This window comes from Camellia sinensis, chromosome 1 (assembly GCF_055761805.1).
Source record: "Camellia sinensis isolate YWXY chromosome 1, ASM5576180v1, whole genome shotgun sequence".
In the NCBI taxonomy this organism is placed as follows: domain Eukaryota; kingdom Viridiplantae; phylum Streptophyta; class Magnoliopsida; order Ericales; family Theaceae; genus Camellia; species Camellia sinensis.
In genome coordinates, this window is record NC_138961.1 from 21692569 (window position 1) to 21718428 (window position 25860).

The 25860-nt window shown below is 39.4% G+C and overlaps 2 protein-coding genes across 2 annotated transcripts; both read right to left on the reverse strand.

Annotated features, from left to right (window-relative positions):
- Positions 1-17584: 17584 nt before the first annotated feature.
- Positions 17585-20416, reverse strand: LOC145822669 (uncharacterized). Its single transcript, XM_082920403.1, has 4 exons — positions 19007-20416; positions 17987-18266; positions 17810-17906; positions 17585-17738 (listed from the first exon to the last, which is right to left on the reverse strand). Exons 1-4 carry the CDS (start codon positions 20414-20416, stop codon positions 17585-17587), a joined length of 1941 nt encoding a protein of 646 aa, XP_082776529.1.
- Positions 20417-23013: 2597 nt separating this feature from the next.
- On the reverse strand, positions 23014-25386 carry LOC145822691 (uncharacterized). Its single transcript, XM_082920461.1, has 2 exons — positions 24618-25386; positions 23014-24542 (listed from the first exon to the last, which is right to left on the reverse strand). Exons 1-2 carry the CDS (start codon positions 25384-25386, stop codon positions 23014-23016), a joined length of 2298 nt encoding a protein of 765 aa, XP_082776587.1.
- Positions 25387-25860: the final 474 nt, after the last annotated feature.

Here is a 25860-nt window from a genome sequence, read left to right on the forward strand (position 1 = left end):
AAGTGGACTTTATGGCCCAAAGTACGGACTGGGTAGAAAGGGCCGAGAAGTTACTCCGGCCCAAGAGAGAGATAAAGTTACTCCGGCCGAAAGAGATGAAGTTACTTCGGCTGAAGAATTGTAAAGCTATTTCGGTCCGGGCAATTTCGAGCTAGGCCGGTCTCAGAGTCAGTCCGGTCATGGTGTATTCTGAATAGGTCGATCTAGCGGTACCTTTGAGTTAGACCGGTCTTGGAGTTATACCGGTCGCGTTTTGATAGTTCGGTCCAACCATGCCATGTGCTGTACATGAGAAGCTGATGTAAGAGAAATGAAAGGAAGAACTAGTTCGGCTTATTCTGCGGCTATACATAGCCATGGGTACTTCGGTCAAATTGTAGTCCGGCCATGATAAAAACTATCCCACTTGGTTTAAGCAGTGGGGGAGGTGTAAAAGGATAAGCATTATCCTTTTAGAGTATGAATCCTAAGAGGACTCAGCATAGAGGAATAAAAGTCCTACTAGGATTGTGCCACTCGAAACCTATAAAAGCTCACAAACATCACCTTGGAAGAGGTAACACACAACATACAATTTTGCTTTCTGAATACATTGAGCTTTGTCTATTTGTCAAGTTTGCTGACTTAGGCATCGGAGAGGTTTCCGGCACACACCCGCCAGCTAGCTCACGTTTGTGCTTTTAGGTGACAAAGCGACGTCGTATGGAGGAGCGTGGATTTAGTCAACAGGATTATACGAGGAGAATTATTTCTTTCCCGTACAATTGGCGTTGTCTATGGGAATAACAGACAGAACAAAACCTCTTGATTAAAGCTTCTCCCCTTTACGATCAATGGCACACATTGAAGAATTGCCACAGTCCGCCGTCGACGGGCTAACTCTAGATGGGGGCGCAAGGCATGAAGGATTACCCTCTGTCCCTCCCATGGCAGACTTGGAGCCCCAACGACATAACACCAGGAGAGATACTAGGGGGAGGCGAACTAACAGCCCCCGTCACTCTCGTTCTCAAAGTCCTGACAGGCAAAGGCTGAGGATTGACCCTCAAGCTCTGGAAGATCGCGTGAAAGAGCAAGATGAATTAATAAGAAAGATGGCGGCGGACATGGAGGCCTTGAAACGCCAGATGAAGAAAAAAGAAGTAGCGACAGGAGAGGGGCGCAAAAACAAGACGCCCAATCGCCACTCCGAAAATCGTAGTAGGAATACTACACCCTCGCAAGGAGAGAGCAGAAGCCTCAGGACAGGCGACACTCAATCCTGGTCTTCTAGAACTCGTCACTCCAGGTCTGAGAGAACGAGATCTGAAAGATCATACACTGAAGGAAGCACGTATTGGCCCTCGCATTCGCACCAAACCAGATCTAGACAGACGGAATTACCAAGATCATCCGACTTACGAACCGTGCTCGAAGAGAAAGCACGATGCAAGGAGGATGCCAGGGCGCGGGATCCGCACAGAGTTTCTGCCTTACAGCGGTTGGCTCCTCGGACGCATGGAAGCGTCGAGGTTGGAATGCCAATACCGCGCCCTACCTACGAACCAACGGACAAGGCATTAGCAAGGCTACAGACTTCACCGTTTGTTCCAGTGATTGAAAACGCGCCCTTACCATCAGGCTTCCTTCAGCCAAAATTTACTACATATGAAGGGAAGACGGATCCCTACTCACACTTGAGCCACTTTCGCCAAGTCATGGCTGTATACAGGCGAAACGAGGCCTTAATGTGCATACTCTTCCCATCAAGTCTTGGCAACCTAGGCTTGACGTGGTTCGAGAAACTACCAGAAGGTAGCATAGCCTCTTGGGCACAATTGGCAGAAGCCTTCGTGACAAGGTTCTGAACAAACACTAAAACCCCGGTGGAGATCGATCAGCTACTCTCCATCGACATGGGCGATAAAGAGACCCTAAGATCCTACAACAGTCGCTACTGGGAGACATTCAATCAGATTGGGGACTGCCCCACCAATCTCGTCATCGCATAATATAAAAGAGGCCTTCTAGTTGGGAACAGACTAAGGGACTCGATCACCATGACGCCACCCCTCACTATGGAAGCCCTGATGGAAAGAGTGCATCAGCACATCAGGATAGAAGAGGATGGCGCACGTGCCAAAGCAAAATCTAGTGCGACCGCAGTACCAGAAAAGAAAACCTCAGCAAAGGTCAATACAGTGGATCGTCAGAACAGAAACGGACGTGGCAGACGAGATAACGGAGAAGACCCGGATAAAATGTGGTTGAGAATCCGCACTGCCATAACCACGGTATTCAAGAAACTGATATATCGGATTCTCAGCGAAATAAGAGATGAGCCTTTCGTCAAGTGGCCAGCCAAGCTAGGAGAAGCTCAGAAGGACTATGACGAAAGATCGCGGTGCACCTTCCACAAAGAAAAGGGGCACCGAACTGAGAATTGCACACCATTGAGACAACACCTGGAGGAGTTGGTGGCGGCAGGTCACTTGGACAAATACATTGAAGGAGGGACGCAGCCAGTCCCCCAGGATCACAATAACCCCAACGGAATGCCAATCGACGCCCCACCTCAAGGCATTATCAATGTGATACATGGAGTCTTTGAACCTGAGCGTGTATGCGAGCTCAGGGGATCAATCAAAAAGGCTGAACATTTGAGAGAGGTACTAAGTGCCCAACCAGCCACAAAGAAGGGGAAGACAGAGGCAACAAACGTCATGTCTTTTTCAGATAAAGACTTAGAACGGATATACTGTCCACACAATGATGCCCTAGTCGTCACTCTCCGAGTCAAAGATTTTGACGTCAAGCGGATTCTGATTGACCAGGGTAGTTCATGTGAAATCATGTACTAAGAAACATTTAAACAGCTGAAGCTATAAGACAAAGACTTGGCGCCTGCTGTATCACCCCTAATTGGATTCAACTCCATGCCAGAATGGCCCGTCGGCAAAATAATTCTTCCAGTTAGAGCAGGAAGCGTGACGAAACAAGTGGAGTTCTGGGTATTGAAGGTTCCCTCCACTTACAACATCATCTTAGGCAGAACATGGCTGCATGCCATGCGATCGGTGGCATCATCTTACCACCAAGTAATGCGGTTTCCCAACGACACCGGAATAATTGAAGAAGTCTATGGAGATCAGATCATGTCAAAGCAATGTTTCGCCATGGTGAATGGCAGCCGCGCAGCCAAAGGATACATTCATTCGGTGGAAGAACCTGAAAGCAATGAACTATTCGCAGAAGTCGGCAAAGAGGCTGATCAAAAAGCGGTGGAGGACTTGGTGGAGGTAAAAATAGATAAAAAGAACCCGGATAAGTTCTTCTTGCTCGGCTCATCGTTGTCCAGCACTGAGAGATTAGAGGTCTTGGAATTCTTGACCTCTAGCATCGAAGTGTTCGCCTGGACACCCTACGACATGCCAGGCATTGATCCAAACTTCATCAGTCACCAACTCAATGTCCACCCATCCGCCAGGCCAGTCATTCAGCGCACACGCAGATCGGCACTTCACCATGCCGAAATAGTGGCAGAGGAAGTAGGAAACCTGCTGGAGGCAGGAGAAATTAGAGAAGTGCACTACCCAAGATGGATCTCCAACACGGTCGTAGTGCCAAAGAAGAATGGCAAATGGCGTGTCTGCGTCGACTACAAAACAGTCAACAAGGCATGCCCAAAAGACAGCTTTCCTCTACCACGGATAGATCAACTGGTGGACCTAACGGCGGGGCACAACCGACCTAGCTTTCTGGATGCATACAGAGGCTACCACCAAATCGCCATGCATGAGCCAGACCAGGAGGTCACATCTTTTACAACTCCAAGAGGACTATACTGTTACAAGGTCATGCCCTTTGGCCTGAAGAACGCAGGGGCAACATTCCAACGGATGGTCACCAAGATGTTTGAACCATTGTTAGGCAGAACAATGGAGGCATACATCGACGACATGGTGGTCAAAAGCAAGGATGAGAATGACCATCTCAAGGACTTAGGGGAGATGTTTGAAATCCTAAAGAAGCACAAGTTGCGCCTCAACGCATCCAAGTGCGCATTCGGTGTAGGATCTGGCAAATTTTTGGGCTTCCTGGTGACCAACCGAGGTATAGAAACAGACCCCTCCCAGATCAAAGCAATCCAGGATCTGGAGAGACCCAACTCTGTAAAAGAAGTGCAGCATCTCACCGGCATGGCGGCTGCACTCAACCGATTTATTAGCCGGTCGTCAGACAGACTACGACCATTTTTTCATGCCTTAAAAGCCAAGTTTGAGTGGGACGAAGAATGCGACCAAGCTCTGGAAAGCTTGAAGGAATATATGTCTTCCCCACCACTGCTTGTTACCCCAGTACCTGGTGAAGAACTCTTCTTATACCTGGCGGTCTCTCAACACGCAGTTAGCGCAGTGTTGGTTCGTGCAGAAGGAATCCAACACCTGCCCATCTATTATGTCAGCAAGACATTGCTGGGAGCCGAAACAAGGTATTTGCCACTGGAAAAACTGGCATTAGCATTGATGATGGCCTCCAGGAAATTAGCACACTACTTTCACGCCCACACCATAATCGTCCTCACAGTTTTCCCACTAAAAGCTTTGTTTCAGAGGGCGAACTTTTCTGGGCGAATTTTGAAGTGGGCAGTAGAATTGGGACAATTCGACATCAAGTTCCAACCCAGGACCGCAATAAAAGCCCAATCTTTGGCAGACTTCGTTGTAGAGTTTACTCCTGGAAGTCATCATATCTGCCCAGTCGACCTAACTGACACCACCGAATTAGGGATGGAAGTTGACACCGGAATAGCACAACCCCTAGTAGAAGGTACTCAGTCAGACTCCAAGGCAGACCAGACTAAAGACAACAAGGAAGAAACAAACCAAGGCTCACCAACAGTACAATCAGATGGCGAGGGGCAGACAGCAAGCATGGACCTTGAAGAAAACACCATTCTTGACCCCACGACATCACCTGACCCCTCCACGTGCTGGAAGTTGTTCGTTGGAGAGATGTGGAAGCTCTTTGTGGATGGAGCATCCAACCGGCATGGTGCAGGGCTTGGCATAGTCCTCATCTCCCCAGACGGCTTGGTTGTTGAGCAAGCAATCAACCTTGGCTTTCCAGCATCAAACAACGAAGCGGAGTATGAAACGCTTCTCGAAGGACTCAAATCAGCACACTACATGAAGGCCACCGAACTAATGGTCTACAGCGACTCACAACTGGTGGTAAATCAAATTTCTGGCGACTATGAAGCAAAGGATGATAGGATAGCCAAGTACCAAGAGTTGGTCAGAACAGAAATCAAGAAATTTGAAGTAGTAAGGATAGAGCAAATCGGCAGGGAGGAAAACAGCAGAGCAGACGAACTAGCAGGCTTCGCCTCAATGGCAGATTCCTCCATACCTCATCCACTACTAATCGACTACCTACCTAGACCAAGCATAGAAGACCCCGAAGCAGAAGAGGTATGTTGCACAGAACTAGGCCCCTCTTGGATGGATCCCATCATCCTGTTCTTAAAAGACGGCATCCTACCAGAAGAGAAAAAAGAAGCCAACAGAATAAGAGCGAAATCGCAGCGATTCTGGCTCTCCCCATCCTTGGCATTATACAAGAAGTCATTCTCAGGACCTTACCTAAAGTGTGTACATCCCAGCAAAGTAGAAGCATTCTTGTACGAGATACACGAAGGGGTGTACGGAAGCCATCAAGGAGGAAGATCGCTAGCTTACAGGGCCATTTCACAAGGATACTGGTGGCCATACATGCAGGCAGACTCAGAAAAATATGTGAAGAAGTGTGAGAAATGTCAAAAATTTGCACACCAAATACATCAACCAGCAAGAGAACTCCTACCATTAACTAGCCCATGGCCTTTCGCAATGTGGGGCTTGGACATAGTAGGACCACTTCCAACAGCACCTGACAACAAGAAGTTCTTTCTCGCAGCAACAGACTACTTCACAAAATGGGTGGAAGCAGAAGCATTGGCATCAATCAAAGAAAAAGACGTGAAGAAGTTCGTTTGGCAGAATATCATCACTCGGTTTGGCATACCAAAAGCCTTAATTTCAGACAATGGCACTCAGTTCGACGGCAGAATCTTTAGAGGCTTTTGTGAAGAATACAAGATAGAGTTCTACAATTCTACACCGGCATATCCTCAAGCAAATGGCTAAGCCGAAGCATCAAATAAAGTCGTCTTGGATGGACTGAAGAAAAGGTTAGAGAAGGCAAAAGGCAAATGGGCGGACGAACTTCCTCATGTTTTATGGGCTTACCGCACCACAGCTCGACAATCAACAGGAGAGACACCATTCTCCTTAGCCTACGGAATGGAAGCAGTAATCCCACTGGAAGTTGGTCTCCCCACCATTCGAAGCGAAAATTTTGATCCAGACTTAAATGAAGAAGCCATAACATTGGAACTCGACCTTGCGGAAGAAAGAAGAGAACGAGCACTGGTTCACATTGCCTCATACCAACAAGAGTTAATTAGAAAATACAACAAAAAGGTGCACCCAAGACAATTCAAGATCGGCGATTGGGTACTGCGCAAAGTAATGGGAAACACCGTGGTACCAGGAGATGGCAAGTTAGGGCCAAACTGGGAAGGTCCTTACAAAGTGGTTGGGTTAGCAGGCAAAAGGGCATACCACCTAGAAGACAAGGACGGCAAAGCAATCCCTAGGCCATGGAACACGGCCAATCTCAAGTTGTTTTATTTTTAGATTTTTCTCTTTCAAACATATGTAATTTTTTCTTTCCTCAATAAGACAAGCGATTGTTTTCAACATAAGTTGTTCTCTGTAAAAGTTAGCTTTAGTGAAGTTTAGGAACATTGCAAACATATTATTCTAAGTTAGCTGGAAAAACTAACTTAGAGGTTGGCTGGAATAAACCAACACCCCTCCTAAGCCCAGGATAAGGATCCAGGCTGTAGGACGTTTGGTCGAAATAACCAAACACTTTATTCTAAGTTGGCTGGAAAAACTAACTTAGAGGTTGGCTGGATTAAACCAACACCCTTCCTAAGCCCAGGATAAGGATCCAGGCTGCAGGACGTTTGGTCGGAATAACCAAACATTACTCTAAGTTGGCTGGAAAAACTAACTTAGAGGTTGGCCAGATTAAACCAACTCTTTGGACTCTTCAACCAAAGTATCGCCATGGCTGAAGATTGGTTGGCTGGATTAAACCAACTCTTTGGACTCTTCAGCCAAAGTATGGGCATGGCTGAAGATTGGTTGGCTGGATTAAACCAACTCTTTGAACTCTTCAGCCGAAGTATGGGCATGACTGAAGAGTGGTTGGCTGGATTAAAACCAACTCTTTGGACTCTTCAGCCGAAGTATGGGCATGGCTGAAGAGTGGTTGGCTGGATTAAACCAACTCTTTGTACTCTTCAGCCGAAGTAAGGCATGGCTGAAGAGTGGTTGGCTGGATTAAACCAACTCTTTATACTCTTCAGCCGGAGTAAGGGCATGGCTGAAGAGTGGTGGGCTGGATTAAACAACTCTGTGTACTCCTCAGCCGAAGTATTTATGTCGGCTAAGGAGTGGTTGGCTGGTGAGCATAGTTAGTTTAACCCTCTAAAACCGGAATAGCAGTTGGAGTAATAGAAGACATTACAAGCGCAAGCATACACATCAAAATCGGAATAAGAGTTCAAGCAAAATTTTCATTCATTAAAAAGCAATTACAGAGGGGCATAGCCCGGTTACAAAGACAAAAGGTAACAAAAAAGAGAAAAAGTACAAAATCAAGAGAAAAGGTCTTCAATTTCGGCATCAAAAGCTGCATCGGCATCATCGCGAAGACCGGTTTCAGCTGGGAGCTCGCTCACGGTCGCAAGGGTGGTTTCGGTCGGAACCACGGTTTCCCCTGAACGTTCAACAGTCAGGTCTTCCACCATGGGCTCCAACCGAACTGTCTGATCCACATTGACAACCGGAGTATCCTCAGAGGCTGAGTCTTCATCAGAGTCTGAGCCTTCAAGAAACTGCTGTTGCATGGCATTAGCATACTCCATAAGGGAGTTCGGTATGAAGTAGGCTGGAGGGTTGAAAACCTTGGTCTGTGGATCGTGACCGAGCTTCTCAACAGCTGCCCTCCAGCCGCACTTGAAGAATAGCTCCTTGGCAGCTTCGCACTGCCTGACATAAGCATCCTCTGCCTTCTTGTAGCCTTGCTTTTCGGCTCCTTTTGCGCTCTCCTTCAGTTGGGATATTTCGGCATCTTTCTTCCTTTCGAGCTTCACCAGCTCCCGCAGATACTTATCCTTTAGAGCAATGGCAGCCTTTTGTTTTTCTGCCTCGGCCGAACTAACCAATTTGGCCAGTCGGCCGTTCTCAGCTCGGAGCTCGGCCATTTGCTTTCTGGTCTCCTCTAGCTCGGCCGTCTTCGCTTCGGCCTCTGCCACGGCTTGCCTTGTAGTTTTCCTGAGCTCTAACACTTTTTTGTGAGTGACGTTGTTTTTCTGAATGGCCTAACAAGACAAAGACTTCCCTTTGAGCCGAAGTGAAAGTTGGAGAAAACTAAAAAGAAAAACAGCTGAAGTTACTTACCAGAATCATGGATTTTGTGGAAGACCGGATGGCCTTTAGTTCGGTATTCAATTGCTTTTGGTGGTGCTCCATGTCTTTGGGGAGGCACACACTCCTAGCCAGGTTGAAGGCCAACTGGTGGTCTTTCTCAGCAACAACCGAGTCTGAGTCTTGGATGTCTCGGTTGTTGAAAGTAAGTTTTGGTGCCCAGCTACCGGTGGTTCGGTCAGAAGGCTCCAACTGGGGGCTCGGTGGCAAGCTCGGTGGAAGAGCAGGTTCTTGTTCATCAACCAAACTTCGTTCGGTTTCGACAGTCCGGGCGCGCTTGGTTCGGCAGGAAGAGGACGGCTATTGAGAAGGGAGGGCCACAACAGCAGGCTGCGATTGGCTTGGTGGCGTTACTTCGGGCCTGGTTGTCTCGGTTAAAAGTGCCCTGACTCTGTTCTTTTTTGCCATCTCCTCTTCAACTGTTAGTGGGATCAGTCTAATCTCGGGTAAGGATGGGTCCGGTTCTGGGGCGTCTTCAAGCAGAAAATCAGTGACTCTGGCTTTTCGGCGACCACTATATCTGTAGGTCGGCTCGAACTTCAGCAATTTGGCCCAACTACGTTCTGGATACCATAGTGCGGCGTGCAAAGTTGCTAAGTTTGGGTAGCTGTATAAGGAATGGAGGTGGGCAGAATCTGTGAAAATAGACAACTGTTAGTTCGGCTGATGGATAAAAAAAACCGAAATGCAAAAAAGCAAGCAAGAAAACCGAAGTACAGTTACCGGGCTCTCCTTTTTTCCAATTTATACGTCGGCCAGTAATCCGGGCTTGGAGATCCTCGAAGTTCCCAGACACCCAAAAGAAGTCATCGTCATTTAAGTCTTTATCCGATGTATGTTTTATTATCTTCTCTCGGCGACTGCGTATTCTTAAATAATAGACCCATCCATCTTCTTTTGAACCAATGGAGTATTGGTGGAAGATTTCGGCCAGGCCAAGGTTTAGTCCGGCTTGGCGGTTCAGTTCGGCTATTCCCATTATGATGCCGTAGGAGTTGGTGGACAGTTGGGTTGGGCATAGTCTAGTTTGCCTAAGGAATTCACATATCAAAGGCTGGACTGGAAATCGTAGTCCGGTCTCGATTATGGATAAGAGGGTGAAGGGAACAAAGCCTTCATTATCCCAGGGAATGACATCCTTTTCGGCTAAAGACAAGTAGACGTCATCAGGTATATTATAGTCCTTTTCGGAATTCGACTAGGCCGCCTGGAGTGTCTACGAGATACCTATACTTACCCATTTGTTGTATAATTTACGAATAAGTTATATCGGTGCAAAAATTGTGCTCAGTAGCTCAGTTGAGCGCACGAAGGAGTGCCTGGGCAACCTAAGTCTGCAAAGTAAAAAACAAAGGGGTTAAGCACAGATCATAGGACCGTGCTACAAATTAAAAGCAAGGTAAAAGAGCCCTACTTCGGTTTTGGGGAGAGGTTCTATCTCGGTTCGACAAAATGCTTGGTAGCTCGGTTTGAGCAGGGTTCTTATTAAGCCAGATCTGGGCAAGCATCTCGGCATACTGGCTTTGGAAACAATTTTGTTAGACCGGTTCATCATCTAGGGGCAGCTTTCTGAGTTCAGTCTACAAAACTAAGAAAGCTGGTTTAGCCCCAAAGGCCTAAATCGGTTGAACTATGAGTTTTGTTACTTCGGTTGAGCCTCTAGGGGTAGCTTTCTGAAGTTTGATTCAGAAACTAGGAAAGCTGGCTTAGCCCCAAAGGCTTAGCTCGGTTGAAGACCGAGGTTCCTATTTTAATGAGTTCAAACTTCGTTCGATGAGCTTATCTCAGCTAGAGAGATTCGAGAGTTGTTAACTTACTGAAACTGCTGTTATTTCTACAAGTTCTAGTTCGATTATTGTCTAAAGTGATCTACCTATATAGGACAAACAGTATCCTAGTTCGGTTGCTACATGATTTTGGATCCAAGACTAGTTTTCTACAGAATAGTTTATACACGCATGAGTTCTGTTAATGTTTTTCCGTAAAAGTACAGAAGCGAAACATAAATGGAAGAAAATGTTTTGCAAAAATACAGTAAACAAAATGCATAAAACAAATATGAAAGCAAAACAGAGGAAGTGAAATGGATTTGCTTACCAGAAGAAGATGAAGCTGGAGAGGGGAGCAACAACACCAACAAAGAACACGAGCTCAGAGAACTCAGAGGTTGGAGAAGCAGAGGCACAAAGAGAGAAGAAGATGAATAGAATAGGTAGATGATTCATAGACAGAATGATAGTTTTGTGAAAAAAGACGAAAGGCAAAAAGGGCGGGACTGTTCAAATTTTTCGTAGTACGAGGGCGGCGTGACAGCTGCCCACAGCCTATCAGAGCCTGCCACGTGTCATTGAAAAGCGAAGCATTACAATCACAGTGATTGAAGAGACGTTTTGACCGGACAAGCGGAACCCGGAGTAAATTAAGCTCGGCTGGAGAGGTTAACGGGTTTTTTAGCTCGGCTGGAGAGGCTAAAGGGGTTTTTTTTAGCCCGGCTGGAAAGGCTTAAAAACGTTAGCTCGGCTGGTAACCAGGTAATCCCAATCATGCTGTGCAGATGGAATTAAGGGGCAATTGAGAGGGTAATTTTGGTAAAAATTGGGCCGAGCTATGAAGTGGACTTTATGGCCCAAAGTACGGACTGGGTAGAAAAGGCCGAGAAGTTACTCCGGCCCAAGAGAGAGATAAAGTTACTCCGGCCGAAAGAGATGAAGTTACTTCGGCTGAAGAATTGTAAAGCTATTTCGGTCCGGGCAATTTCGAGCTAGGCCGGTCTCAGAGTCAGTCCGGTCATGGTGTATTCTGAATAGGTCGATCTAGCGGTACCTTTGAGTTAGACCGGTCTTGGAGTTATACCGGTCGCGTTTTGATAGTTCGGTCCAACCATGCCATGTGCTGTACATGAGAAGCCGATGTAAGAGAAATGAAAGGAAGAACTAGTTCGGCTTATTCTGCGGCTATATATAGCCATGGGTACTTCGGTCAAATTGTAGTCCGGCCATGATAAAAACCATCCCACTTGGTTTAAGCAGTGGGAGGGGTGTAAAAGGATAAGTATTATCCTTTTAGAGTATGAATCCTAGGAGGACTCAGCATGGAGGAATAAAAGTCCTACTAGGATTGTGCCACTCGAAACCTATAAAAGCTCACAAACATCACCTTGGAAGAGGTAACACACAACATACAATTTTGCTTTCTGAATACATTGAGCTTTGTCTATTTGTCAAGTTTGCTAACTTAGGCATCGGAGAGGTTTCCGGCACACACCCGCCGGCTAGCTCACGTTTGTGCTTTCAGGTGACAAAGCGACGTCGTACGGAGGAGCGTGGACTTAGTCAACAGGATTATACGAGGAGAATTATTTCTTTCCCGTACATCTGGTATTCTAAATATTTTACTAGGATGTATATTATCTTCTATGATATCATTTACATATTCTGTATGAAATTCCTGATCCAAAAATGACACTGCTTCGTCATGGGTATCTCCTCTGGCTAAGTATTCATAATATCTAACATCTAATATTTTATTCATGTCTTCTAGGGTAAATTTTTCTAAATCTATCTCGTCAATATTATATATCTTATTTTGTGACATGGCTTTTTCTTCTGTCATTACATAAAGCTGATTTATTTCACTACGATTATGTTGATTTTCTTCTCTATCTATACTACTAAATTCATCATCTTCGGATTTTTCTGGTGCTACATAAGTATACTGAGTAAATCTTACTGCATAATTTCCATCTGCTGTTTGGTACAATAAATTATCTTGAGGGGCCAGTCTCTTTTGTCCTAAAAAATCTCCTAGTTTCCAATCTAATGCTGCATTATCTTCAGAATTAAATTTTTTAGCTGGTAATGCTTTTATTCCTTTTGCGCCTAATAATTTAACTATCTGATCATTTGTAAGTCTATAGTGAGTATTACTTTCTGAGACTGCTAAACCTAAAAATCTTGTGCAAACTAATAAATTCTTTTCTCCTTTTTTCATTTTGTATCCTCTACTCTTTATTCCTATTTTTATCTTTTTATGAAAGGTCGAGGTTGGTAGTAAAAAATCTGGTGTAAAATAAACTATACCTCCTTTTGAATTCATATCTAATTCATAGTTGCCTAAAATACTCTGTCCTACATCATTAAACATATCATCATAATGACATACAAAGACTTTAGTTTCTAAATTTTCTCTAGTTAAAGCCTTAACTCCTACCACTACTAATCCTAAATGAGTCATTTTAAAGTGTTCTTTTACAACATATTTATAGCTTTCTCTATCTATCAAATTTAGCTCTATTTTTTCATCTTCATGAGTTACACTAATCATCTGCTCACCATAGTGTTTAAATAAATATTGTTTTTTATGGATCTTACCTAGCTTATATACATATTTAGCTGGAATTAATTCTAATTTTTCTTTCTTAAATTTTTCTATTTGTTGTTCTACATCTATAAATTCTTCCATTTTAACATCTTCATCTTCATTACGCTTTTTACTACTACTTCCTTTTATTAGCTATTTAAACATTTTTATTTTCTGTAAATTCTACAAGTGGATTTTCTTGGTAATTTAAGCTTTTCAAAATATCTGGCTATATCTTCTTCGATTGTCTGAGATTGGGGTCTATTAGTTTGTCCTTCTATTCCTTTTCCTTTTTGAAATATTATTTTTTTCTAAAGAAGCTAAACGATTTTCTAAGCTATGTAGTTGTTCTGATAAATATTCAAATTTTTCACACAATCTAATGAGAAATAAAATTTCTATATTATTTTGTCTTACTGATATTTTATCTGACTAATTTATTCCTTGATAGCTACTGATTCCTTCTGGGTTATTATGAAAATCTTCTGTTTGTTTTAAAATAATCTGGTAGTCTCTATTAGCTTTTTTATCACTACTCGTAAACTAAGATCTTACAAGTTGTTCTAAAATTTCTAATTTTTGTTTTAAATTATCTTGAATTTGATTAATCTGTTCTATTTGTTTGGCTATTTGATTTGTGGTTGAAATTAGAGCTTCTATTTCTAATTTTGTGGGAAATTTTTCTAAATTTAAATCTATTCTTTTTTGTAAAATTGAACTACACTGATCTTGGATATAATCTAATTTTTATCTTGATCTTTAATTATACTGCGATTATTACGGAGATGATCTATGGATGAAATAAAAAGATTACTAATTTTATCTATGTCTTTTTTGATATTTTCTGCAAAGTTAATATGATAATCTATGATGCTATTTAGCTGGGGATTATGTTCACTATGAAGCTGATGTGTACAAGTATTTTCAAAATTACAACGAAATTTATTTTTATCTATGCTAAGACGATGGTTATGGCTGCTGAGTTCTAAATCTAGATACTCTACTTTTTTCATACACAAAATTAACTCCTACTTTAAAATTATTACAAGCTACTATAATATGAAATTTATAACTAAAATCTCCAAAAATAAAAACTACTCTATTACCATAAGCAAAATGCATAAACTAACTTAAACTGTCCTAAAACCGAACACTGCTCTGATACCAATTTTTTGGGGTTGGGTGAGTTAGTGGTCTACCACTATTTTGAAATTGGGCTGAGAATTATCTAATTAATTCTACAGTTATGCTAATAGGTCCTCAAGTTGTTGTATAGCTAATTTTAAGCTACTTGTTTTACAGTTAGCTGTTTATTTATCTGAGAAATTTTTAAACTGTAATTTTCTAAAGATTTGCCAGAAGCTAATGATAAAAGAAACTGATATCTTGATATTTGATCTTCTAATTCTTGTATGAGTTCCGTACTAATTTTGATTTTAAACTTAAGTTTATCTTCTAAGGGCATAAAGTTTTGATTTTCTTTTTTTTTTTTAAATTTCTTTTATGGACAATATTTCTTTAATATTTCTACTCAGGTTGCTCTCCTTTTATTCTAAAATTCTTTTTCTTTGGTAAAAACTATTTTTAGGCAATGTTTGTTTTCATTACATGTACTCCCACCTTGAAGCTAAGCTCCGTTCAACATAGTATATTTTTATTTTCCATTTTTTACCTTTCCCTTTCTGCCTACAATTTTCCCTCCAACGCCTAACCATGGCTCACACGGGCTCTTCAGCTAAGGTCACTCAGTAACAAAATAGAAAATAGCAGATACAACGAAGGTTCAAAGCATGTAATATTAATGAGCAAACAAGCATTCCATAAACTTAGTCTTTCCAAAAAGAAAATAAATTTTTAGAATAGAAGAGTTACCCTTTTGAAATATTTAAGGAAAAAGAGAAACTACTCACACTTCATATTAATAAAAGATATACTTACAAAGATTATATTACAGACTCTGAGACTTTGAAAAACTTAATACACTTAAAGGTTTTTTGAGAGGGGTTGGAAATTTTTACAATGCAGAGTGAAGGGGTGTTTTTCATTCTGTTTCATTCGTTGGCAAACATGCCAATTTATACACAAAGTTGATACATATAAGCCAAAACAAAAATCCATACGTCAAAAGTTTTGGTTTCAAAAGTCTAAAGGCTACTCAAGTCTATGTCATAGCCTTTTACAAAATTTTCCAAGTCATAAATGCATGGATTTTGACATACTTTACTATTCTAGATAAAATTTTATCAATAAAAGATTAAGATAATGATATCGGGTACTGTCTTTGGGCCCCATCGCATATCATTCAATCCTCCTTTTTTGATAAAATTTTGACACTATAATTTATTACAAGACACGTATAAAGATTTTCACAGCTTTTCTTTAATAAAGCAGGAAAAGAAATATCCACTTTATTAAAGTAGTGAGTGAAGGAAAATCCTTATCACTAATAGACTCAAATAATTACAGGCACAAAATATTTGCTAAATCTTTTTTGTCTTTTCTTGGCATTTTTCTAATTCTGATAGCTGAGGAGAATCCTTATCTTCTATGGATTTTGTCTTCTTTTGCTGGAGCGCCAATTATTGATGTCGACCCTTGGAGTGATTCTTCAAAGTTGGGTCTTCGTAGAAAATTTTCAAAATGTAAAGAGTCAAGAAATAATCTACTACAACATGTTCAAAATATATCATTACTTTTTTCTTCTTTTTTTTCAAATCAGAAAGTTTAGTACACTGACTGGTTCTACTTGGGTGATATTATAAACTCAAACATTAATGATTTTATATAGTACTAGTGAGGGGGTTACGTGCAAAGCACGCTAGCTGATGCCCATTAATAAAAAGAGATAATAATATAATTTTGTTAATAAATTTGGTATTTTGGATGAATCATAGATGGAAAAAATGAAATAGAATTAAATGAAAAAAATTATGGACTATTAAATGTGACAACAAATGAGGGGCATCTTGCATTCATGTTGCTTATTTGTATAAATCTGCAGATATGGGAGGAAGACAATGACTTAGCATGTTTTAAGGTCTACATGTCATGAACATGTGGAAAGTTCAATGGCTTTTGAGATACAACAAGAACTTGAAGTTTATGATCTGTAACAAGAATCAACGCACATCATATTTTTTTGATTTTCAAAATAGTACTATAAAAATAAAGTTCAAACTATTCATGCAGGAAGAGAATGAGAGTTGTAGTAGTAAGTGGGTTAGTACTCATTGTAAGTAATATTGGATAATTTCCTTTCACAAGCAGTAAGAACCAAACCAAACCAAAAGTAATATTGAGTTGTGTCTAGCACATTGTAGTTCCAAACAGGCAACAACAAAAATATGTTACAAACCAAACCACCTGAGCCATACCAAACCAAAAATATGTCACATTGTAGTAACCTATTACAAAAATATTATAGTGTAGAGTGTTCTTTCTAGAGAGATTTGGTAGAGGGTACACTTGTTGCAGCCGAAATATCAGAAGCAGAATTTGTACCAACAACAGCAGTTGAAATATCAGAAGCAACATTTGTACCAACAGTTGATGGAAATAGTTCTTTCTTTGCCTTGGGTTCTATTTGGACAGATTGTTGATGTGGTTTTGAAGCAAGAGTTATGATTGAGGGTTCTGCATCGTCATTGTTCGCTGATGTGATGACATGTTGAAGCATTGCTTGTCCACGGAACTGATATTGGCGAGGCTTTAGTTGAATAATGTGATATTCTGGCACATTCAATTTTGGAAGCGCTTCGCTTGAAACTTTTCCATCCTGCATAATATATGTAGAATATTTAAAAATTTGGGAAGAAAAATAGTGAATTTGAAGATGAAGCATGTTAATTTATTTGACCTGTGTTGTATGCTTCATTAGGTCAGTAGATGAAATTGAAAAGCACTTTTCTGCATGATCCTGGAATATTGTTGCCATTATTGAACCTGAATTATCTTTGAGTTCAACTTGGAATTTGACTCTGTTTGTTTGTAGTAAATTATATGTTAGTTTTATTAAACATAAAACATTAGTTATATTAAAAGGTGTAGGGTTAGTTTGTTGTTACCTCGGTTCTGCAATAACTTCCTTTTTTTTACAGTGGAAACAGTCAAAAACAGTTTGATATTTTGCATTTATGGATTTGTAGCAATTGTTGCAGCTCATGTACCAAAAAGATTGATCAAGTGAGGTGATGGACATAGTTGCTTTGACCCAATACATTTTCTAGTAACAAGTAATTAGGAATGGTTACTAATGATATATTTAAGATGTTTATAGAGAAGAAGAATATGTATATGAAGCTTACCGCATTTGGAGAAGATGGAATGTTGCTGATGGAAATGATTTTATCTACTTTAGGACTTGGAGTTGTGATGTTTCGAACATGAGTTTCAAGTGGAGAAGGTAAAGTTCTAATGACTTCTTCATTTTGGATGCACCTGCATCAATTTATTTTGATATTAGTGTTTGTAAGAAATTATTATTTGAGTTAGAGTATTTGAATTAGATGGTACCAATTGTGAAGTTGGTGTGCAGCTTTGAAGTTGGGGTTTAGCACAAAAGCTGATGTTGGTTTTGTTGATAATGATTGTCCTGTAAAAAATAAATTTAAAAAAAAATGTGTTTTTATATATATTTTTAATATCTAGTATAATGTGGTAAGATTATAATTATCGCGAAACGATGAGACTTTAAGCCTGACTGCAATTAGAGTTGGGAATGATTGAGCAATGGCTTGCAATATCTCTCCTTCATTAGTGACAAACTGACCCCACAAAGTTAAAACTATTGGCATTAACCTGCTACAATTAAGAGAATTTGTTAGTATTGAAATCAAGTTATACTAAATACAAGTATACAAAATACTTACTCTTCATTAATGAGTACAATTTCTTGTGCAGTTGTGGTTCCATTTTCTGTTGTGATTGTTTTTGGTGGCTTAATTTGAACAACTGCTGCAAGAATATCTGTTACAGATAAAAAAACAATAAGAGTATCTAATGAAAAAGTAAGTTGATAATTATTTATGTTGATCTAAGAAAATTACCTATGGATGATGTTTCATTGCCAAGATGGTCAGAGAATTCATTGAATGGTACGAAGTGATATGTTGGGGCATTGCTATCTTCATTATTGTTTTCAACATCTCGAATAAGTGTGCTGGTCGTGATTGTCCATTGCCATTGCCATGATTGCGGTGTGATACGGTATTTTTCTTGTAGCAACTTCACAGCAGCATTTGAGACATAGTATGAGTTAAAAACTTTGAAGGTATCTTGGAACTGTTCTATTTGATCTTCATAAAGTATAGCTTGAACTTGTGTACCCTATACAAGTGGTATATATGACAGAAGTTAATGAGGCAGTGGATTATGTAATTATGAATTAAATGAGAATTGTTATTGTTAAGGACCTAAAAAATGAATATGGTATATATTTTAAAATAAGAATTTCAAAGTGTAACCTCTACATCAGCCAAAATGAGCCTTTGATATCTTGTTGAGCCTGTTTTTGGGATTCGCGGATTCCACTTTTCCAAAACACGAATCTTTGTTGTCCATTGTTTAGTTGTGCTAGTTATTTTTTTTGATAGGTGTTATTTCTTCATTCATCCTGCAAAATTTGTTGTAAGAAACAATTTAACAAGAATTTAATACAAGGATAATAGATAATTATAATCAATACAAATAAAATTAAAATTACATTACATAAGAGGGAATTTACCAAAAATTTACAACAAAAAAATGAATTATATATAGCCTGCAAGTGTTAGTAGTTCTTCATAAACAACATTTTTTGTGGTATTGTTATCCAAAGCATGTTGATTTGTTGACGGAATGAGAACTTTAACATCTGCAGCAGCTGTAGCTCGTGATAGAGCAACATAGAGTTGTCCATGGGAGAATACTGGCTCTCGTAGGAAAAGACCTACTTTTTGTAATGTTTGGCCTTGTGCTTTATTTATTGTCATGGCAAAACATAACTTTACTGGGAATTGTGTTCTAGTAAACTGAACTGGGTATTTTTGATGATCTGACGGTTGTAATGGTATTCGTGGTATGAAAACCATTTGTCCTTTCCGATCCCCAACAGCAATTTCAGCACAAATGATGAAATCTTTGAGATCTCGACAAATAAGTCGCGTTCCATTGCACAACCCTATTGAAGGATCTATGTTTCTTAAAGTCATGATCGGACTATTGATTTTCAATTCTAAATGATGAGGTGGGAGACCATTTGGTTCAAGAGAATTCAAGAAGTCTTTATATTGTCCTTGATCATTTGGATCGATTGTCTTGTCGATGCTTGTATATAATCTACCCTTTGTTAGGAATTGTTTGATCAAAAAATCATTTACTTCTTGTACACAATCATTTTTTAGAGTGAGCACAACAGAATTAATCATTGAAATTGGATCTTTTGAGTAGTTCTTGAGATTTGGAAAGACAGTTTGAATCAAGTCTTTGATAGAATTTTCAGCATTTGAAAAATTGTTAGAAATTATCATAGATGCTGGTATTTTGACTTTGTTTTGATCATTGACTGATTCAGATCCATTGCCAATGCGTAATAAGTAACTGCTGAAGGAAGGATCATGCCTTGCTTGCATATTTTCAGTCAACTTTATTTTCTCAATAGATTTCCATAATTCTGAATTGACCAAGCTAGCATCAATTGAATCATATTTTGTTCCTTTGGGAATGACTGGTGGTATTTGTCGAAAATCACCACCTAAAACTACAACTTTGCCTTCAAAGAGTAACTCTGACTGATTGATATCCTTCAGCATATCATTCAATGCCTCAATGTTTTGTCTCTTGGCCATGGGTGTCTCATCCCAAATGATTAGTTTTGCAGTTCTCAAAAGATTTGCAAGCCCAGTTTGTTTACCTATGTTGCAAGATTTATATGTATCAACATCTATAGGTATTTTGAAACGAGAATGGGCCGTGCGGCCTCCTGGGAGAATAGAGGCTGCTACTCCAGATGTTGCTGTTGCAAGAGCAATGTAATTCTTGGATCTAATTGCTGCCAACAATGCCTTGTATAAAAAGGTTTTACCAGTGCCTCCAGGACCATCTATGAAAAAACAACCTTGCATTCCTGAGAAGACCTTATTTAAGATTTTTTCAAATGCTGCTTTTTGTTCCGAGGATAATAGAGAAATAGACTGGTAATCAGCTTCAGAAACAACAATATTCATTTCTTTTTCAATTTCGCGACAGGTATCTTGATTATCAGATGAGAGCACGTTGTTAGAGCAAATATTGAAATCTTTGATATCTTTGCCCATTGATTGAAGAGTTGAATTTATGCTTTGTAGAACTTTTTTGAAAATTTCTTGTTTTGAAAGATTTGTTGTTTTGGCATAATCCTCTGCCATGTAGTCTTTGAATTTTTCCCACAACTGCTTTGGATTATTAGGAGCACAATGAATGAGAATGGTTGTAAACAATCTTCTTAGAGAGTAAGGCATTTGGTAAGAGATTGCTTCTTCCAAGTATTGTTCAAGATTGTTGTCTGATTGTAAGAGACCATAGAGAAGGGCATGTCACGCCCCACCTTTTATTACTCGGAGTCATTACCAAATTCTTTAACTTAATTCAATTTCAGAGATAACATGCGGAAATAAACTCATACATTCAATCCGTAGAAGTGATTAACAATACTCTCATTCGTATGCAAAGTAAATATTACATGAACTAACTTAATAAATTGCCCTTGGGCTTACATCATTAAAAGTACAAGAAAAAGGGTGTAACCCTTTACAACAATGGCATTCCGCCAACATAACTGAGGCCCCGTGGCCAACAAATAAGAAGATCCAAATCTTGTAGCACACCCTGCTAAACACCTGAAAAAAGATTCAACAACATGGGATGAACATATAGTCCAGTAGGGAACTCAACATGCTTCTTAACAATAACAACATTACAGATAGCTATGATCATGAACACCCATTCTCATACTAGAATAATAATGTGACAGTTTATACAAAATATATATATGAATATATATATGAACTTTTCTTGAAAACAATCATTTAATTCACCGCTATAAGCGATTTATCCTTCCTTTTTCCTTTCATTAACCCCCGTTCCCAATCTTTTATAACATTAACAACTACTTAGAAAAATAGATTCACTAAGCCCATTACTCTTCCATTTGCCACACATACAACAGATGTGCCTTTCCAAAACATATTTGGCATTTCAATGCAATTCCAATTATATCATAATTATCCATGCACACCTCTATAGAAAAGATAACAACTCAACTACATACATAAAATCAATCAATGAGTCAACTCGTCCCTCCAACACTGTAACAAATACAATCCACAATGTTTCCAGATACACTGAAACGATAACAAAACAACACTGCACTACTCACCACAATAACAAAGATACACTTCTCACCACAATCTACCAGTTTACCAGGCGCTAGCTGGAAGGGTATGGTACCTTAGATTATCAGCGCGTCAGTTCTCCAGGCGCTAGCTGGAAGGGTATGATACCTCTGATTATAAGCGCAGAGTATATATATATGAACACATAGGTGTGTGGAGTCCATCCCCTATCTTCTCACACACACTGGAGTACAACCCCTCTCTTCTCCTCAACCAGAATACAAATATAATGTAATTCAGCATTTCATTACATATGATGTTCAATCAACAATGGTGTAATACATACACAACAATTCAACACAACCTTATCATCCTCCACCGATGACCAAAATCTCCAGATGCATGCATATTATACATCAATTAACAGACCCAACTAACATGAGATTACAAAACTCAGCAACAACATGAACATGGTAGTTAAAGCTATACCCCACACAAGTGTGTTCAACAATCAAGATACTGCATTCCAATTTTCTTATACTTGTTTCAAAATACCTTTCCCATTTCACAAAATGAATTCCACTTCCTTTGTTTTCACAAAATCATTCCCATGGACAAAAGCCATACTTCATTTGAATTCACTACATTCTTTTCAAAGCCATTTCAAACTAATTATGCACATTAAGTCATAAACAATAAATTAGGGTCTTTCCTTCCTCTTTCTCAATATTGACCAAAAAGGCCTAATTAACATCAACAAACAACAATAACCACAATTAAGACTCATAATACCTAAGTATTTGCCCAAAGATCAAAACCCCTCAATTAATTTATTAAATCAAATAAGAAAATTTAGGGTTTCCTCTCCTTTCAACAACCACATGCTAATTAACACCCCAATTAGCCCAAATCATAACTAATGATAATAAACCCAAATTCAATAACCAACCCAAGGTTCAGTCCCATGATTTTCACAAATCCAACATGATACAATTTTTATGCAATACAAAAACTACCACATGTCTATCTATAGACGAAGTATTGAAAAGAAACAAGGAGAATCCCTACCTCGAACGAAGAACACAAATGGAGAAGATGACCCAAAATCCAAGTGCTCCAAATCCACTATTTTTCAGATTAGAATGAAGCCCAAGCCGCCCTCTATCTTATTAACAAAGGACCTAGGATGGATTCATACTAGAAGTAGATGAAAACCTAGAGAGAAGATGAGTTTAGAGAGAGAGAAGTCGGACCTAGGGTTTGGAAACTAGAAGAGGATGAAAAACTGATCAAAATCCCGTTGCTGCCTAATTAAACTGGACAGGCTCGCTCGAGCGAAGATTTGGTCGCTCGAGCGACCAGACACAGGAAAGACTCGCTCGATCGAAGAACAGCTCGCTCGAGCGAAGAAACACTGCTCTCAGGTCTATACGAAACGCAAACGCTCGCTCGAGCGAAGGAACCCTAGCTCGAGCCACCAGACACAAAACTCAACCCTCGCTCGAGCGACCAAACTCTCGCTCGAGCGACCAATCCAAGTTCTGGACAGTAACCCCTGGTTTCAAAACCCAACCAAAACAAAACAAACCTGCCCAACACATCCGATAACTCAAAAGAGAAAATAAAGGATGACAACCACAATTATACATTGAGAGAACCCAAGGAACCTAAGCCCGGATACAACAACCAAAAGGAAAAAGACCGGGGTCGCTATAGGCAGCTTCTCAAAAAGTTTTTGCTTTTCTTCCATTTATGGTTCTCAAGGATTCAAATGATGTAGGCCCTCTGATGTTGTTTAGAAGTAACCTAAGGTAATATCTTTCACCTTGTGCAGGATGTGCTGTGACTATGTGCCCAATAACATTGCCCTTTTTTCGCTCAGTCCACATTCTATCTTGTTGCCACCAAACAAAATGTTCAGGGAATTCCTTATATAAATATTTTGTAAGCTTTGCCTTTTCATTTGACTTGTTCATCAAAAAGAATTCAGTTAACATTGTTTTCGAACGGATGGGATCATTTAACACAGAATTTAGGTCATCTGAAGGATTGAAAGTAACAAATTGTTGGTGCTCAAGGTAGATTTGAAGATGGATTATTGATGGGTATATGTCATTCAAAGAGAATGCATAAATTCTCCACATTGCCTCTGGAGGTGAAATCCATCTTGCCGACTGAAATTGTTGGATTTCATCTATGATTTCTGATTGATTTTCTTGAACAATATGGAATGCAATTTTATCATGGCCTTTGTAAATATACTTGTACAAATATTTGACAGCTTTGATTGTTGAACAAATTTCCACATTAATATGGCAATCATATTTGGCAAGAAGATATGGATTGTACGGAACTACCCAACGGTTATCCAAAATTTGCCCTCTGATTTTCACTTGATTGCCATCAACACGACGCTTGTATATTGGGTATGAGTCTTTGGAAGATCTTGTTATAGGTTCAAAATTTTTGGGATAATGATTTTTGCATTTTCCATTCTTCATGCAAATGTTGTTTGGATTCATTTCACCACAAGGTCCATGCATCATGTGTTTGACCACCATAGAAAGCAAATGAGGATGTTTTTTTTGATCAGGAAGTTCAGCAGATACGATTAAATCATAAGTATCAGGAGATAAAGGCTTTTGTCCAGGTGCTAGAATTAATAATAGATGCATATGTGGAAGACCTCTCTTTTGAAATTCAATGACATAGACATATGCAACGACTTTCCCAAAGATTTGATGTTTTATGATGTCATCCTTCAGTTGTTCCATTTTTGCTCTAAAAACACGAGAGGTTAAATCTGGTCTATTTTGCGTTTCCTCATTAGGTCCTAACTCAGCTTTAATCTCTGGCCATGTTGGATTACAAGTCATTGTAAGAAAGATATCAGGTTTGCCAAATCGCTGGACCAAATCCATTGCATCAACATATCGACGTCTAAGATCTCTTGGACTACCTATGAATGACGGTGGTTGTATAACCCTGTGACCAATCTTTGAACCTCTACCTTCACCTGCTGTGACACTGTCTATGATTTCTTGATACAAATCAGCCCTAATTTCTCTTTGTTTGTTTCGAAAGAACTGAAGTCTAGATGTTTCAATCTTGACATACATATCAACACAATACTGCTGAAAGAGACGACCAGAGCGGAGTAAGATTGAAGAATCATTGGGTCGTATTTGAAGCTTGTAGCAGTAGTATTCACGACAAGAAATGGTAGTTTTCTTATTCTTTTGTTTCTGAAACACTAAAATAATTTTTTTCTAGTTAGGAGTAAAAAAAATTTAATACTATTTAATTGATAAGGAGAGGATCTATTTACCTTGGGCTTCTTTTATGAGAAGGTCTGAAGCAGTAAGAGCTTGATGAACACTACGAATAGATTGTTGATGGCATGTGATTTTTGTTTGGTTTTTGTCAACTCTATCAATACCATAATGCCATCCAGATTCACCATATGGAAATAACAATGGATATTGTAATGGGTCATAACATCCAAAATACCATTGAACTTTTTCACTATGACCAGAAATTTGATGAACAACAATATCTCTTGAGATTTCTTTGGTTAAGACATCATTTTCAGACCAAATTGCTGCGACTTGTGAGGCTGAAGATTGATTGTAGACTCTCTGATCTAACGATACATCAGATTTAATAATAATTTGTACAGAGTTCAAATGATCTATGTGTTCTAATCTCCTGAAGAAGATTGAATATGGATTTAGATGTGAAATATTTATGAGCCTTTCAAGAATAACAGGATTTAGCTTTTCTGAAGATTTCATTCTATTTTGGATTTCATGATCAGTGTCATAAAAGTTGAGCTGTAGATGACTAAGATTTTCATCAGAAGATGTAAGCTCATTAATGAAGTGATAAACTTGACCTTGTATCCTGAATGTATAGATCCCTTTATTTCTCCGACACAGTTCCTTGTCATATTTGACTCCAAAAGATGTGAAAGCAAAGAAATTGTTATATGTTTGAGCATAGGTACGAAATTCTTTTGCTTCCTCAGAGTTAGATGTATATAACCAATCAAGTTCTGGAGGACAGCTACTGGAAGCCAGAGAGACTTGTCCAGCCATACAACAAAAGCTATTAGGCTCAAGGTAAAACTTTTTCGCACCACAAAAGTTGCAAGGTCTTTGTAGTGGTAAGATAGCAGGTTGAGTTGGAATGCTGCATGTTTTTTTGTTAGAAGCCTTCCATATTCGCAAACTACAATTTTCTATGAAGCGGAAGATATAATTTTTTTATTTAGAAAGTTAAGCAAAGAAATTAATTTGTAAAGAATTTAAATTTAGAATCAACCTGCATCAGGTTTTGAGCGATGATTTGTTCCGGAAGTGGAATCTATGAAAATTAATTTGTGTTAATGTTAGATTTGTTGCTATAATTCTATTAGATAATTTATTTAAAGGAATAAGATTCAAACCTTTTTCATAAATACCGAAATAACTTATGTGGGATTTCCCTCTGTTGTCATGACATGTAAGAAAGCCAGATTGAACAGTTGAAACATGATTTCCTAATAAAAATAAGATAAAAGAGAAAGAAAC

Excerpts from the sequence above, each read along its gene's own strand:
- LOC145822669 (XM_082920403.1), bottom strand. The coding sequence starts at position 20,416 with ATGCCTTACTCTCTAAGAAGATTGTTTACAACCATTCTCATTCATTGT. Across the intron at positions 18,267-19,006 it reads GGGATCGGAAAGGACAAATG|GGTACACAAGTTCAAGCTAT; the intron begins GTTTTCATACCA and ends CCACTTGTATAG. Across the intron at positions 17,739-17,809 it reads ATTGTACTCATTAATGAAGA|GTTAATGCCAATAGTTTTAA; the intron begins GTAAGTATTTTG and ends TAATTGTAGCAG.
- LOC145822691 (XM_082920461.1), bottom strand. The coding sequence starts at position 25,386 with ATGGCTGGACAAGTCTCTCTGGCTTCCAGTAGCTGTCCTCCAGAACTT. Across the intron at positions 24,543-24,617 it reads TCTCATAAAAGAAGCCCAAG|TGTTTCAGAAACAAAAGAAT; the intron begins GTAAATAGATCC and ends AAATTATTTTAG.